The 15,832-nt window shown below is 34.5% G+C and overlaps 1 protein-coding gene across 5 annotated transcripts in view; it reads right to left on the reverse strand.

Annotated features, from left to right (window-relative positions):
• ANTXR1 (ANTXR cell adhesion molecule 1) overlaps window positions 1-15,832 on the reverse strand; it is a 277,518-nt gene that overhangs the window by 227,548 nt on the left and 34,138 nt on the right. For all 5 annotated transcript variants that reach the window (XM_012539935.3, XM_031950625.1, XM_031950622.1 and 2 more), the window contains exons 2-3: window positions 12,439-12,510; window positions 9,477-9,548 (exon numbers count right to left, since the gene is read on the reverse strand). In XM_012539935.3, coding sequence (XP_012395389.1) covers window positions 9,477-9,548; window positions 12,439-12,510 — 144 coding nt within the window. The remainder of the gene's footprint in view (window positions 1-9,476; window positions 9,549-12,438; window positions 12,511-15,832) is intronic.

Raw genomic sequence — 15,832 nt, forward strand, 5'->3', positions numbered from 1 at the left:
GATGCTCACATGGCAAAGTCTATTGTGCACCAGGGTTCCTAGTCTAGCCTTTTCTAACACATGCATTCGTGTCCCCATTAGGAATGGAAGGCCTCACTTCTCTGATCAGCGCTAATGACTTTACCATAACTCTCTGCATGAAGTCCAGAAAGCCTCCTCCCTTGGACATGGTGCACCCTTTCCCCAAACCCTGCTGCTATTCCTGAATACCTACGCCCAACAAATACATTCACCTTGGAGTACTTCCTCTAGCCCTTAGGGGGCTTTCTCTCCCAGGAGGACTGTCCCTCCATCCCCATATTATCCCTATGGTACAGGTGACTAAAAGCAGCAGAAGGGGGGAGGGCTGTTGGAGGTGTATAGATCATGATATGGTGATTTCGGGCATATGGATATGTCCCAGTCTTTCTGGTTGCTGCTCCTTAGCTCAGGCTTTTCATTTCCTTAAACCTCAGTATCCCCAAGCTCTTGCCTATAAGTATCTGACTTCTAATTCTATTTCCACCATCCTTTCTCATTTTTACTATGAACTTCCTCAAATGCTTCCTGAGCTGTAGAAGCATCTTTGTTTCCTACCTTTCCACTTTTCTTACACTCTAACCTCCTCCCATCCATGCATTCTGTGGTCCTGTGGCTATATTTATTGTTATTCCATTTCTATGATACCTCATTACACAGCTAGTAAGTATCTCAGGCCTTATATGAATTCTTGATTTCAAGCCCAGTGTTCAAACCAAAATGCTGTCTAGCTGCCCAGCTTAGTAGATATGTACTTAATAAATGTGTGCTTTATTTGACTTGATTTTCAGGGATCCCTAAGCTACTGTGGGTGCCAGCAGTGATGGAACCTACCACAGGAGGTTTATGTGTTTCCTCTGAAGATCAGCCATGCTAAAGGCTGAGGGCTCCTCACCAGAAGTTTGATACTAAGCAATGTTTTTTTGTTCATTTAGGAAAGCATCAAGATATAATTCTCTCTGTCTCTCTTTGTCTCTCTGTCTCTGTCTGTGTGTGTATGTGTGTCTATGTCTCTCTCTCTCTGTCTCTTTCTGTCCCTCTGTCTCTCCTTCCGTCCTGCCCTCTCTCTCCCTCTTTCCTTCCCTCCACCCCCTGCCTGTAGCTCATAAAAGCATCTACAAGGATTTGGAAGGCAGTGATCTGGATCATGTAACAAGACCCAGAGTGAGAGCATCAATAATCAGGAAATCCCAGACCTTTCTCATGTACTGAAGTATTTATCTTATTGGGGGGGGGGGGGGAATGACACTATTTGAGTTGAGTAGGGAAAATGAAAATAATCACAAAAGTAGCTGAGAAGAAAGCACCTGGCAGTTCTCTGTGAGTTACAGTTTCGTTCTTCCTCAACCCCCCTGCCCCAAAGGATTGAAGCCATGTGTGCACCAGATTGCTGGGTGGCTGTGGGGCATCTCTGAACAGCTGTGGCAAATAGCACAATTGGCAGAGGATAGGATGTAGTTGTTTTTTAAAGAGGAAAAAGGATCTTTTGAGTGGTAGGATGGTAAATTTGACATGTAATCCTGGTTAAAAAAATATTCAAAATATATATTTTTTAAAATGCCGCAATCAAAATAATCCAGCATAATTCATTAAGAATAAATGAAAATAGTCTAACTTAATTCCAATTTTTTTGTCAGAACAACTATGTAATTCTTAATTATTAAATTAAGAGTGCTATAGATAAGTTTACTTAGATTTCAGCATGATTTTCATCAAATCTTTGCTCTGTGCTCTTGGCATGTTTTTGTTTTTAAAAACAATAGCTCAATTACAAATAACACTTTATGGCTTGTTTACTATTTGTAAGTACAGAAACCTGGACAGAGGTATTGCTTGCTGGAGGCAAGAGAAAGAATTGAGGAGCTTTAATGGTATTAAATAAATTAGATTATAGAAATAAGAGATTTAGAGTCAGAAAAGCCAAACAAAGTGGTCTAGTAAAATTTGTTTCTATTAGAATTCCCCCATTTGCTTTAAAAATGAGGAAAATTAGGCACAGTGAAGCTAAATGACCAAAGTAATTAAGGTAGTATAATAGCATAGTTAGGATTTGAAATCAGTTCCTCTAAATCTACATCATCCTGAGTTGTGCTGTCTGTTTTCCAGGAAATTAGCTATATGATTGAGAGTTACTTTGATAAACATGGATGAGATATTGTAAAACCATACGAAAACAAAAAATAATGATATAACACATAAATTCTCAGGCTCTCACTGCTTATAGATGAGATAGATGAGGGCTGGATAACGACAGAGGTAGTTTTGAAAGTGGTTGAAATATTAGATTGGAATGGAATGGAGAGTAAGATTAATATAAATATGGGAGAACATTTTTAGTGGATGTCATAAAACTCTGATATTGACTATGTTCTGTTTGATATTTTTATCCATTTATCAATTACATGAAGATGTTGTCTGATTTATGGTACAAGGCTTGAATAATTAATATTTTCTGAAGACAATTGAGATTTTTAAAAAGTATTGAAAGGATGGAACAAAAGAGCAAAATTCAATTTAGGTTAAAAAAGGTATGAATATAAGATGGGGGAGACATGACTAGACAGAAGTTCATATGAAAAGATTTGGAGATTTTAGTGGGATAAAAGTTTAATATATATAAAAGTCATAATAACTTAAATGATCTAGGTTGCATTTTCAATGAATAATAAGCAAGTAATAGTGCTGCAGTGGATAGAATATTTCATTTGGTGTCCAGAGGGCCTGGGATCAAATACTACCTTAAACATCTAGCTATATGACCCTGAGCAAATCATTTAAACTCTTTATGCCTCAGTTTCCCCACTTGTAAAATGGGGATAATAATCGCATCTATCACTTGGAGTGATTGTGAGGATGAAGTGTGATAATTGTAAGATGTTTTGCAAATCTTAAAGCACAATATATAAATATTAATGATTATTATTTGTTATTATTAATATTTCTAAAATAAAAAAGCTAGAATTCCACTGTGCCCTGACATAAGACCATATCTGAAATATTTGTGTTCAGACCTGAACATCACAGTTTTGGAAGTATGTTGACAAACTGTAACATGTCTATAAGTTATTCATGAGAAATCATGACATGTGAGGAAGAGTTAAAGGATTTAGAGATTTCTAGCCTACAAAAGCAAAGCCTCAGTGATGAACATAATAATGCTCTTCTAATGTTTAAAGAATGGTCATATGGCAAAAAAACTTAGATTTATTATGTTTGGCTAGAAAGGTCAAAACAATAATCAAGGAACAGAAAGTATAGATAGATAGATTTAACCTTAATAAAAGAAAAAGGTGTCTAACAATTAGTGCTGTCCAAAAATGAAATGAGCTGGATCTATAATGAATTCTTTATCATTTGAGGTCACAGGACCACTGATTAAGAGTTAGAAGAGAAATTAGAGGTTGTTGAACACAACCTGCTTCATTTAGGTCTTCATGAAGATGACCATCCATTAGGTATGTTATAGAAGAAATTTTATCCTTCAAGAATTGGACCAAAAGACCTGTAAAGTCTCTCACTGCTAAGATTTGTATGATTCTTCAGTTAAAACTTGTAGGAAATACCCAGAAATTTTAGGTGAGCTTCTCCCTGAATACTCAGAAGATTTGATGAAATGGCTCACAAGAATCTTCAGGCATTCCATATTCAGACTGAATTAAGTCCTCATATGTTTGCCTTTTTGAGTCTTCATGCTTTCTATATAACTTTGAAATTCTGGGAACAGGGAACATATAATCAACCATTACCAACCAGGGAAGAGAGGAGATTGAGTACCAAGACCAATTCTACAAGGAAAGTTTGGCTGCCCCATTTTATGGAGTGTGTTCTGACTGGGTCCTCTGACAGGCACTCTCTTTTGATACACTTTTTAGATGTAATTCACTAGGAAGGAAATATCCTTGCTTAAATTTTTTTTATAAGTTTGAGGAGGTGTTATAAACCTATTAGTATTTCTTTCAACTCCATATGAATGGAGTCTTTAGCACAATGGTTTCACCAGAAACCCTGGCCCCAGAAGAATGATAGCTCATATTTATATATCATTTTTTGTATCTTATTTTAAGGAATGACTGATTTGCATCAATGGAGGGCATTTCCACATAATTTAAATAAGGGAGATAGTATAGTGTAGAAAGAATTGGTATTCAAAGCCTGCCTCTGCCACTTATTACTTCTATTCCTTCAGTAAGTTTTAACCTTTCTAAGCCTCAATTGGGTCGAATGCCTAAGATCCCCTTCCCCTCTAAATGTGGGATACTGTGGTTCTATACATGGTACCATAGGTCATAAGCAAATAAACAAATGTATAAAGTACTTTATAACAGCCCTAGAAACTAGGTATTACTATAATTGACATTTTATATGGGAGGAAATTGAGACAGACAGAGGTTATATAATTTGCCTATGGGTGCATTACTAGTAAGGTCTAGGCAGGATTTGAACCAAATTGACCTTACACTAAATCTAGCATTTTCTCCATTATAATATTTGACCTCTCAGAAATCACTAGAAGGAAATAGAAACATCAGGAGGCCTTCTGGGAAGAAGACCAAAAGTCTTATGGACGAGAAAGCTCAGGTATGTTTGCGTGCCAGGAATCCTTCATAAAAAGAAAATGGAATTACCAGATGTTAACAGATGGGAGTGGAATGGAATTACCTACTGATTCTGGACTTATGTAAAACTGCATTCATGTTTTTGCCTTTTAAAAAATTTCCAGTACAGCATTTAGTATCTAGAAGGTGCTTAATAAATGCTTGTTGACTGACTAATTCTATACTAGTTATTTTATAACTGAGTTGAGAGAGTAGGAGAGAAGGAATCGTCCTAGATAAGAATAAGAGTTCTGTATAACTTTGTATTTATATAACACTATTGTAGGTTATTTATTCTTATTGATGCTTTTAACTACCACTAGTAAACACTTTGAAAGATCCACTCCTTACGTGGCTCTGTGAATGGAAAAAGAATATCATTGGACAAAAAATAAGGGGATCAATGTGAGAGAAAGAAGACATAGATATGGAAGAGAGATGTATTTATATACTAGGAAAAACATAGTATTTATTCAGAGGTTGTTATGATGTAGGCGCTATTTACTATGTGCCCTTAGATATTCTTTTTACCTCCATAGGAAAAAAAAAGTTTCTAAAATGTTGGAACTGTGGCCCTAATTTGGATCATCTCAAAGATCTTTTTCAAGTGCACATTCTGAGATCTTATAAACACTGAACCAAGAAGCAGGAGTTCAGGATTTTATTCTAGTTCAGCTATTAACTAGCATGGGAGCATGTTGTTTTCTGACTCTGTTTTCCCATTGGTAAAATGATATTTGGACTAATTTAATTTCATTAACCAAGTATTAAAATGCTTTCTATTTGCAAAGCACCATACTAGGCAGTTGGGGAGGCAAAAAAAGACTTGTAAGGTTATCCCTTCCACTTTTGTGATAATTTATAATTCATTTCAATATACAAAGTTAAGAGAAAATATTACAGGAAAATCAATTTTTAAAAAATTATTTTATACACATTGCTTTATGTGGAAACATTAATTCCCTAGAATATACTTCAATGACTATGTTTATATAACAGAAATTAATTTTTAATAATTATAAGGGCTGGATTACTTCTCCTTCCTTTAGATGTACTCATTTCTTAACACAATTCCTTGCCTATTAACCTCTCAATTATAAAACAGACAGGAGAAAAATTATAATTCAATAATAAAATTGAAAATAAATAAAATTAGCTTTTAAGTATTCATTTTATAATATATAATTATACACATTAATTTATATTGCACATAATATGCATTTATTATATTTAGGTACTCTTTAAATCTATTTCATTATGTTTAAAATGAAGACAGATAGAGTTGATGCCCTACTTAGTTTACAACTGTTGTAAGGACAAAAAGAAATAATGGATGTTGAGGCACTTTGGGGAAAGCTTTATAGTAATGTGAGGCAGCTAGGTTAAATTTTGGTCTCAAAATCTTGTAGAAATATTATAGGATTTTGATTTAGAGTTTGGATTCAAGTCCCAGGTATGTTATGTATTAGATTTGTAACAGTGGGCAAATTATTTCACTTCTCTCATCTTCAGCTCTAGCTATGAAATGGTAATACTATTTGCACCATCTACTACATAGGGTTGTACTGGGATAAGTATTTTGAAAAGATTAAAGTGTTATTGATATGAACTACATAATTATTATGAAGTTAGTTATTATTAAATGTTCCATGTATTTCTCATAGCAAGCCCATCTAAGAAACACTTTCTAATATGAGAGCCCCTGTTATAAAGCTTGTTAATTGACTGGTAACATTTTAAAATATTTCACTGAACTGCAGAATCCTTTATAAATTAGTCTACATTTAATTCTCCAAGATAATCAGTTTATTGATTCTGAAACGCATGTGGAGTTTGGCAAATAATTTCTAAATGTCATTGGACTATTACCTAGCCCAGAATCAACATTTCTTCTAGCAAAACAAAGTAAACTAGAAACTGAATATCTTGGTGCAAGAACTTGGGAACAGTGAAGTAAAAAACATGGTAAACCATTCTAAATGTTTTCTAAGAATTGCAAATTCAAATGGGTCAGAAATTTCATCATCTGATCTGTGGATGGACTTTGTAAACTCTTATTCTCTCCAAAATCCTATGCATCTAACATTTAAAAGTACTTGATGATTAATGGGTTTTCTTGCTTTGCCAAATGTCCTGCTGTGTGTAGATAGAGTGGAATGAACTAGAAATAATTAGTTGAAAAACTCGGTTGAGGGTTGGATGAAGGAGCAGGGGATGAGGGAATATTCTTCAGTATTCAGCCCCCAGGATTCCCACAGAATAGGCTTTCATGAAGAAATAGAAATCAGATGAGAATTACAATGCTGTATATAGATGGAAATGTCTTGTTCAAAGTATTGGAGAGGTTTTAATGGAATTTTATAGTATACCTTTCTTTTGATTATTCAATATCCAGGGCTTCTTTCCATTTACCATCCTTTTTGACCCAATAAATGTTTACATGATCCCAGATTTTAGGGATATAAAATAAGTACACAAATCAAACATTTACTGATAATAAATCATAATTTTGTGGGGCTCCCCATATTCAGTTATGAGACCCCATATAGGTTTGTGAACCACAGTTTAGAGCCCTTTTCTATGGAAATAATTTAAACATAGGAGGAAAAAAATAGAACTCTCAATTAAGAGTCAAAAGGTCCAAATTCTTAGGAATGTGGCCAGAAGACTATAGTAGGGGAAAAAGAGATCTTAATTCTAAGGAGAAGGCTTGGATTACCATGAGATATTATCTTAGTCCTCTCATTTATCAAGTGGAAATAATACCTGCTTTCCTTCACCCAATAATATAATTGGAAGATTTTGAAATACCCAAAATTTCAGCCTTGGAAGAGACTGCAGAGGTCATCTAATTCAATCTTTATCTGAAGAGAAATCCCCTCTACAACATCCCTGATAATTTTTAATTTTTGCAATAAAATCTCAAGGAATGGGGAACTTGTGAACTCCTAAGACTGCTAATTTGTGGAGATAACTCTAATTATCAGAAAGAAAATTATCTTTAACTTTTATTGAAATCTATTCTATACCACACATTGCTCCTACTTCTAACTTCAGTGATCATGCAGGAGAAGTTTCATTCTTAGACCATATGATAACAATTCATATAATTCAGTATGGTTATAGCTCTGGGTCTCTGTTTTCTCCTAAATAAACATTTTCTGATCCTTCTACTAATTCTCATTTAGCAGTCTTCATGTAGTACCCAGTACTGAATAAAGTACACTAGTTGTCATCAGACAAGAGCAGAGTAAAACAGGTCTGTCATCTCATTGTTTTTGGTGGGCAAATGTTTTAACATAAATTAAGATAACATTAACTTGTTTTTTTTTTTTTTTATTACCAGGTCATACTGTTGATTTATATAGAACTATTGGTCTACTACGTGTTTTTCACATAAATAATTGCTTAATTATGCTTCTTCTCCCCATCTTATATTTTTGAAATTGACTTTTTGGACATATATAAAAAGGCCTCAGAGACTGCCTGTTACACAATGTGCCATTACTTCAAGAATATATGTTTTCATCAGTATAGATATAATTATATTCCTTCTACAGATGCAGATTATCACCCCTACATGCCTTAATTGATGATTTTGTTAGTTGCTGTGATGAAAATGACATCACCTGGTGTTGAGTTTCTCTGTGCTTGGCTAGATTGGTTCTGGAATAATAGATTCATTCCATCACTAAACTTATACTTAAAGTTTTTAATTCTGAATAAGAATGGTCAAAACTTTTATTTATTTTATTTAATTATTTTATTGCCAAAACTTTATGTCTATGAAAGACATCAAAACTCAAAGTCATCCCCTGCAATGATGAAACATCAAAGTAGGACTTTAAGAGAAGCTGGTTTAAAACATATTCAAAAGACCTTGCAATGTTTCATATAAATACTGTTCATGTTCTCATTGGTAATATACTAAGATGTTGCCCTATGAGTTGCATAAATATTTGATCTTTCTATGCTTGTCGTCTTTAATGATTCAGAGTCACAAAGCATTATTGATCATTATTGACTAAATGATTGAGTTTATAATTGATTTTTAAAAGCTGGGGCATCTATTTGGGATCACTGAAAGGCTGCACTTATCCATATGTGATCCAACAACTTTTCCTTCTATTCATTTTAAATCCAGACATTTGTCCATCTTCACTTACCTGTTATAAATATATATAATAAGGGACTAAGATAATGGGCAACTCATTCAACTACCTGTCAAATCTGGACAATATCTTTCATTTATCATTTACTACTTTTTAAAAATAACATTTTGCTCCATAAGATAAAATGCAGCCTTTAAAAACATTTTACCTACTGCGATCAAATTATGAATCCAATCGTGAGGAAGAAAGGGAAAAAAGAATAGGAGAATATCATCTCTTATTAAGAACCAAATTTGATGAAAATCAGTAGAATCTAGCAACAATTGATTTAAAAATTGATTAAGTGCCTATTCTATGAAAAAGATTGTTCTTGATTAATTCTGGGGGAATATTTAAAGTTTAGTTGGGGAACTGACTTCACCTTCAGAGTTTCAAGTCTAGTAAATGGATGAGACATAGATAATTATAATTGAAAACATTATGTAAGTGATTGGAATGATGGAGAGTATTGCTTGTGAGGTTGAAGAGGCTGAATTTGTTGAGGAAGGTTCATAGAAAAGGCTTGGAAGCACTGGTCTATGTCATAGTCTTTAAAAGGGTTGTTAAGAACAATCCAACAGATAGACAAAAACCAAAAACTTCACTATCTTGGTTTAAATAAAAATGTAGTGATTAAATTACAGGTCTTAATGGATTAAGCTTCAAACATGCTCTGGAAGAGTTGGACTTTGAAAAGGGGGAAAATTCTTACCTGTCTTCAGTTAGCCTCATTAAGGTTGAACCTCTAGTTGAGAACACTATAAATGACATCCTCAACTGAGGGCTGAAAAGGAAAAAATGTATATTAAAAAAGGCACCAAGTAGTCATTTTTTTAATATTTGTCTAAGTCATTATCTCTTTATGTTAAACCAAATCACAAGTAACTGTAAAGTTCTTGATTCAGATTAGGACTAATGTTTGGTCAGTGGTAGATAAAATGGTTAAAAATTGCTAATCAGGATACCTTTAGTGATATGAAAACCTAACCCCAAAGCATCCACTTACAGTGATTTTCCCATGACAATGGATAACCATTTATCAGAGATGCTTAGAAAGGATTACTGCATTGAGGAGGAAGTTGGAGGAGTTGACCCTCCAAGAAGCAGTGTGATTAGCATGCTGCCATCTTGTCAGATCAACCTTTCTCCTAATGTTATTTTACTGTTATTTATATTGACTATTCTCTTCCTCATTTCTGTACTTTCTTGATCTAGCCTCTTAAATTGTCTACTAATATCTACTTTTTAATATACCATTTGTCTTTGACCTCAACACATTATTCTCATTAAGTCTTATGCCTTCTACATGTGTTCTCTTTCTGGACCTGTTTATTGTCTTATATCATCAAAATGCTTCAACCCCATTACCATAAGAATCTGGGATTCAACAGTGAGGCTCAATTCAATTTACTTGAGAAGCAATATCATACAGTGCAAAGTATTCTAGGTTTAGAGGTAAGACAGGTTTGGATTCTAGTTTTTTTTTTACTTACTGTCTGTATAATCACTAATCATTTAATCTTTCTAATCCTCAGTGCAGAAGTCTAAAGAGGTTTACAAGAGTTTGGATTAGGAATATCTAAATTTCCTGTCAGCTCTGAAATCATGACCCATGATTTAACTATTTCCTATTATTTTTTAACTCAACAAATATTTTTTCAGGCTAGCTGCATTTTGTTTTCATTTTTTGGCATCTTTATATCTTCTTTCTCCTTTCTGTATCCTCATCTTAACTCATCAACTTCTCTAATGAGGGATGAACTCTCTCTTTCTCATCTTGATCCAGAGAATAAGACAAAATACTACAGGCCTGAGTGTCAGGGCTTACCCTGATTTCTCATACTCCTAGCTAGTTACAAAGCCATTGTTCTTTTTTTTTTTAATTATGGCTTTTTATTTACAAGATATATGCATGGGTAAGTTTTCAGCACTGATCCTTGCAAAACCTTTTGTTCTAATTTTTCCTCGCCTTCTCCCCACCCCCTCCCCCAGATGGCAGGTTGACCAATACATGCTAAATATGTTAAAGTATATGTTAAATACAATATATATCTATACAGTTATTTTGCTGCACAAAAAGAATCAGACTTTGAAATAGTGTACAATTATCCTGTGAAGGAAATCAAAAATGCAGGCAGACAAAAACAGAGGGATTGGAAATGCTATGTAGTGGTTCACACTCATTTCCCAGAGTTCTTTCACTGGCTGTAGCTGGTTCTATTCATTATTGAACAAACGGAACTGATTTGGTTCATCTCATTATTGAAGAGAGCCACGATTTCTTTGACAAAGAAACCTAATTCAGTTTCAATTGATCGGTGATGGACAGAAGCAGCTACACCCAAAGAAAGAACACTGGGAAATGAATGTAAACTGTTTGCATTTTTGTTTTTCTTCCCAGGTTATTTTTACCTTCTGAATCCAATTCTCCCGGTGCAACAAGAGAACTGTTCGGTTCTGCACACATATATTGTATCTAGGATATACTGCGACATATTCAACATATATAGGATTGCTTGCCATCTAGGGGAGGGAGTGGAGGGAGAGAGGGAAAAAATCGGAACAGAAGTAAGTGCAAGGGATAATGTTGTAAAAAATTATCCTGACATGGGTTCTGTCAATAAAAAGTTATCATAATTAAAAAAAAAAAAAAGAGAGAGAGCCATGTCCATCAAAACTGATCATGATATAGTATTGTTGTTGAAGTATATAAGGATCTCCTGGTACTGCTCATTTCACTCAGCATCAGTTCATGTAAGTCTCTCCAGGCCTTTCTGAAATCCTCCTGCTGGTCATTTCTTACAGAACAATAATATTCCATAATATTCATATACCACAATTTATTCAGCCATTCTCCAATTGAGGGGCATCCACTCAGTTTCCAGTTTCTGGCCACTACAAAGAAGGCTGCCACAAACATTTTTGCACATACAGGTCTCTTTTCCTTCTTTAAGATCTCTTTAGGATATAAGCCCAGTAGTACCACTGCTGGATCAAAGGGTATGCACAGTCTGATAACTTTTACAACGTCATTGTTAAGAAAGCACTGGCTAAATTCATTTGAAATCATGGGACATGAAAAGGAACCTATATTTTGGGTCAAAGGATAATAATGATATAATCAGTAGCCTCTAGGAGTTGAAATGCAGGAGAATATATCATAAATAATTGCTTTTTAAAAACCATTTAAATTTATTTCAGACCCATCTTCTGATAAAAAAAAAAATAGCTCCCTTTTCACAATCCAATTTTATGAAAAAAAATTTTTGTGCCCCACTGTTTGGGAGCACAGTGACATGAAATACTTTATAATTCACCCCTCACTCCTGAAAATTAATTTATTCCAACACCTTTTCTAATGTAGTATATCATCTTGCTTAGATAAATTAGATATTAATTAAAGCAACCCATTGAAAGTCTCAAAAACATCAGTCTTGAGGGAAGTCCTTTGGGGACTGACAAAATTGTCCAGTAATGATATCCCCGAAGAAATTCAATGGTTTTTTTAATTAGTGGATTTTGTTGAAATTGAAATCCAAACAAAGGAGAAGGGGGGGGGGGGGGGGAAGCATCTGGCTTTATTATCCAGGCTGATTTCTCCAGAGAACATGATGTCAGAAGCTAATAACTCATTTATAATTATAAAATAAAGCAAGCAGAAATGTCTCTCTCACCTTATAAATTTATGGGCCAGATGTTCCACGAAATAGTAGATTTCATTCCAGTGGTGCAGGACACTTCCTGATCTAGAAAACCAAACAAAAATTGGGGATGAGATGACGCTCCATTTAAATTTTTGTTTTTACTCTTTTATTTTCTATTGTAGTTGTTCATTAGCTGGTCTCATTATTTAAAACTTAAATATTACAAAAGATCTATAATCTCATTGATGTTGATATTTCCTTCACTTGCGACCCATAATTACTAATTGCAATAACTGTGCCATAAATCCACCCCCAGGAGTCCAGTAGATATGCTGAAAAGAACTCTTTCCTAGATCTCTTGATACTGAATGAATGAACAAGATTTGAAATTATTAAAAATAATTAAAACTTATTCCAAGAGATCATTTAAAAAAAATAAAAACACACGAAGAATAACATGCCTTCATATTTAAATGGATGATGATTGTTTTGTTTCCTGAGGATTTTACTGACAATTTGAATAAAGATTGCTCCTAATGTTCTAGGATTTACAAAGTACTATCTTCAAAATTAGACTTTGATGTCAGGCATGTAGAAGTAGGTCCTTTTTTTTTCTTTCAGAAAATGAAACAGTTTCTCAGACTTGTCAGAGCCCATGTAACTCATTTGAACTGGCTCTTATGATTCTTCTTCATTTTTCATGTATATCCTGACCAGCTGCCATGCCAGTCAGACCAGAAATCAAGGACTTAACTCTTTTATACCTGGAACACACATACTGGGGCCCCCACTATTTAGATTGGTGGTTGTCTCAATCTTCCACAACATCTAAGCCTATTTCTAGACTGCATTCTCCAATCATTTCCTCACCATCTTTCATAATCAGTGTCTCTCTACTCCCCTCTATCCTTTCTAGTTTTGAAGCTATGACTAAATCAATTATCGTTAATTCTGGAATTAATGTGTCAATGTACTGCCCTGTGATTCTATTTGTTACTCCACTTATTACTTTATAAAATATTACTTTATTTCCACTTATTACTTTACAAACCAAAATATCCTTTCATTCTTTATCATGTAATGTCTTCACTATTAGAATGTAATTTCTTTGAGAGAAGGTACTTATTTTCAGTTTTGTATTTGTTTATTTAGTACTTAACATACTATTTGACAGAAGATAAATTCTGCATGACTGTTTATTCTTTAAGACCCTTTTTTTGGAAAGATGTTCATTTAAAATTGTGCTTTTCAATAATGATAACTGTTAGAGAGGAATGAAGGAAAACTGGGACATTAATGTATTGTTGGTAAAGTTATGAAATGACCCAACCATTCTGGAGAGCAATTTGGAACTGTACACAAAAGAATATAAAAATTTATAAGTAAAAAATAAAAATTCCCATTGATGCAGCAATGTAACTACTGGGTCTATATCCCAAAATCATAAAAGAGGGAAAAGGACCCAAATGTGCAAAAAAATGTTTAAGTAGCCCTTTTTGTAGTGGCAAAGAACTGGAAATTGAATGAATACCTTTCAATTGGAGAATGACTAAGTTATGGTATATGAATGCAATGGAATATTATTGTTCTATAAGAAATGATGACCAGGCTGATTTCAGAAAAGCCTGGAAAGACTTATATGAACTGATGTTGAGTGAAGTGAGTAGAACCAAGAGGACATTATACACAGTGTCTTAGTAAAGGCAACTCTGAATTCTTAAAAGTCATTTCCAGTAGCACTTAGTAAAATTGTGAAAGAAGCAAAATTACTTTGAGGAATTGTCCCAAAGACTTCAAGAACTTCACCTGTAGCTACTTCTTGTACCCATGTCTCTGTTCCCTGACTTTTCAGTCTCCCTATTCCCTTGCCCAATCTCTATCCAAATTGTCCTATCTGGTACTTTGTCTTCAACTTCCTCTCCAGGCACTTATTCTATCACATTTCTGAAGTCTCCTTATCCCGAAAGTCCACTCTATCCCTGGACTTCTTTGAAACCTTTAAAGGAAGGAGAGAAGAGCTCTGAGGTCTCAGAGGAGAGAACTTGGCTCTTTAGCCAAGGGAATCTAGTTAAAGAAAATCTTCAAGAAAAGGAATGTGAATACTGTCCCATTGGTCCAAAATCTCCAGCAGGAAACCACCTGCAGCATGTCTGACACCCTTAGTGGTAGGAAGAACTATTACCACTTTCATCTGTCCAGAAGTAAGGAAGTTGGGGACACACATTTCTCTTGCCCTGAATACAGGGAAGTCTCCCAAAACTTCCTGGGAAAATTGTTCCTGTCAAAGCTAGTTGCCATCTGTAATAAGATCAATCTTCAGAACATGCAGAATACTGTGGGACATAGTTGCTCTCAGAAGCTCAGAACATCCCTAAGTTCTTCTTTCAAAAGGATCAGACCTCCCTCCTGATAGCCTGCACTAAGGGCAATTAGGTAACACCATGCTGGGCCTAAAGTCAAGCTGATCTCCCTGAGATTTCTGATCTCAGACACTTTCTGGGAAAGCACTAAATCCAGTTTACCTCAGTTTCTTTATCTATAAAATGAGTGGGACAAGGAAATGACAAACCACTACAGTTTCTTTGCCAAGAAAAGGCCAAATGGGGTCATGAAGAGTTGAATAAAACTGAAAAATAACTACATAAAATCTCAAGAATATGTGGCCCACACCCTTTGTCCCCACTGAAGAAATTGCTCATAGTTATTAGGGAGAAACTCCAGGAGAGTGTTATTATAGGACAGTGTAACTCCAGGACAATGTACCTCATTTGAGAAAGAAGATCAAGTAATTGAAGGAACTTAATGTTTCAAAGAAGCATAAAGAGTTAAGTAATAATGGACAATTTGCCTATCAGATCTCTGGGGAAGGAAGGAATTTATGATCAAAGAAGAACTAGAGAACATTATGAAAGGCAAAATGGACAACTTTGATTACATTAAATCAAAAAGTTTTTGCACAAACAAAACCAACAGAAAAAGATTAAAAGGGAAGTACAAAGCTGGGAAAAATCTTTATAGTCATTATTTCTGATAAGTCTCATTTCTAAAATATATAAAGAACTATGTCAAATTTATAAGAATACACGTTATTCCCCAATTGATAAATGATCACAAGATATGAACAGATAATTTTCAGATGATGAAATTAAAGCCATTCATAGTTACATGAAAAAAATGCTCTAAATCAATATTGATTGGACAAATGCAAATTAAAACAACTCTGAGGTAGCACTTCACACCTGTCAGATTGGCTAAGATGACAGGAAAGGATAATGATAACTGTTGGAGGGGATGTGGGAAGATTCACCATTGTTGGTGAAGTTGTGAACTGATTCAACCATTCTGGAGAGCAGTTTGTAACTATGCCCAAAGGACTATCAAACTGTACATACCCTTTGACTCAGCAGTGCCATTACTGGGTCTC

Source organism: Sarcophilus harrisii, chromosome 2 (genome assembly GCF_902635505.1).
Source record: "Sarcophilus harrisii chromosome 2, mSarHar1.11, whole genome shotgun sequence".
Taxonomy (NCBI): domain Eukaryota; kingdom Metazoa; phylum Chordata; class Mammalia; order Dasyuromorphia; family Dasyuridae; genus Sarcophilus; species Sarcophilus harrisii.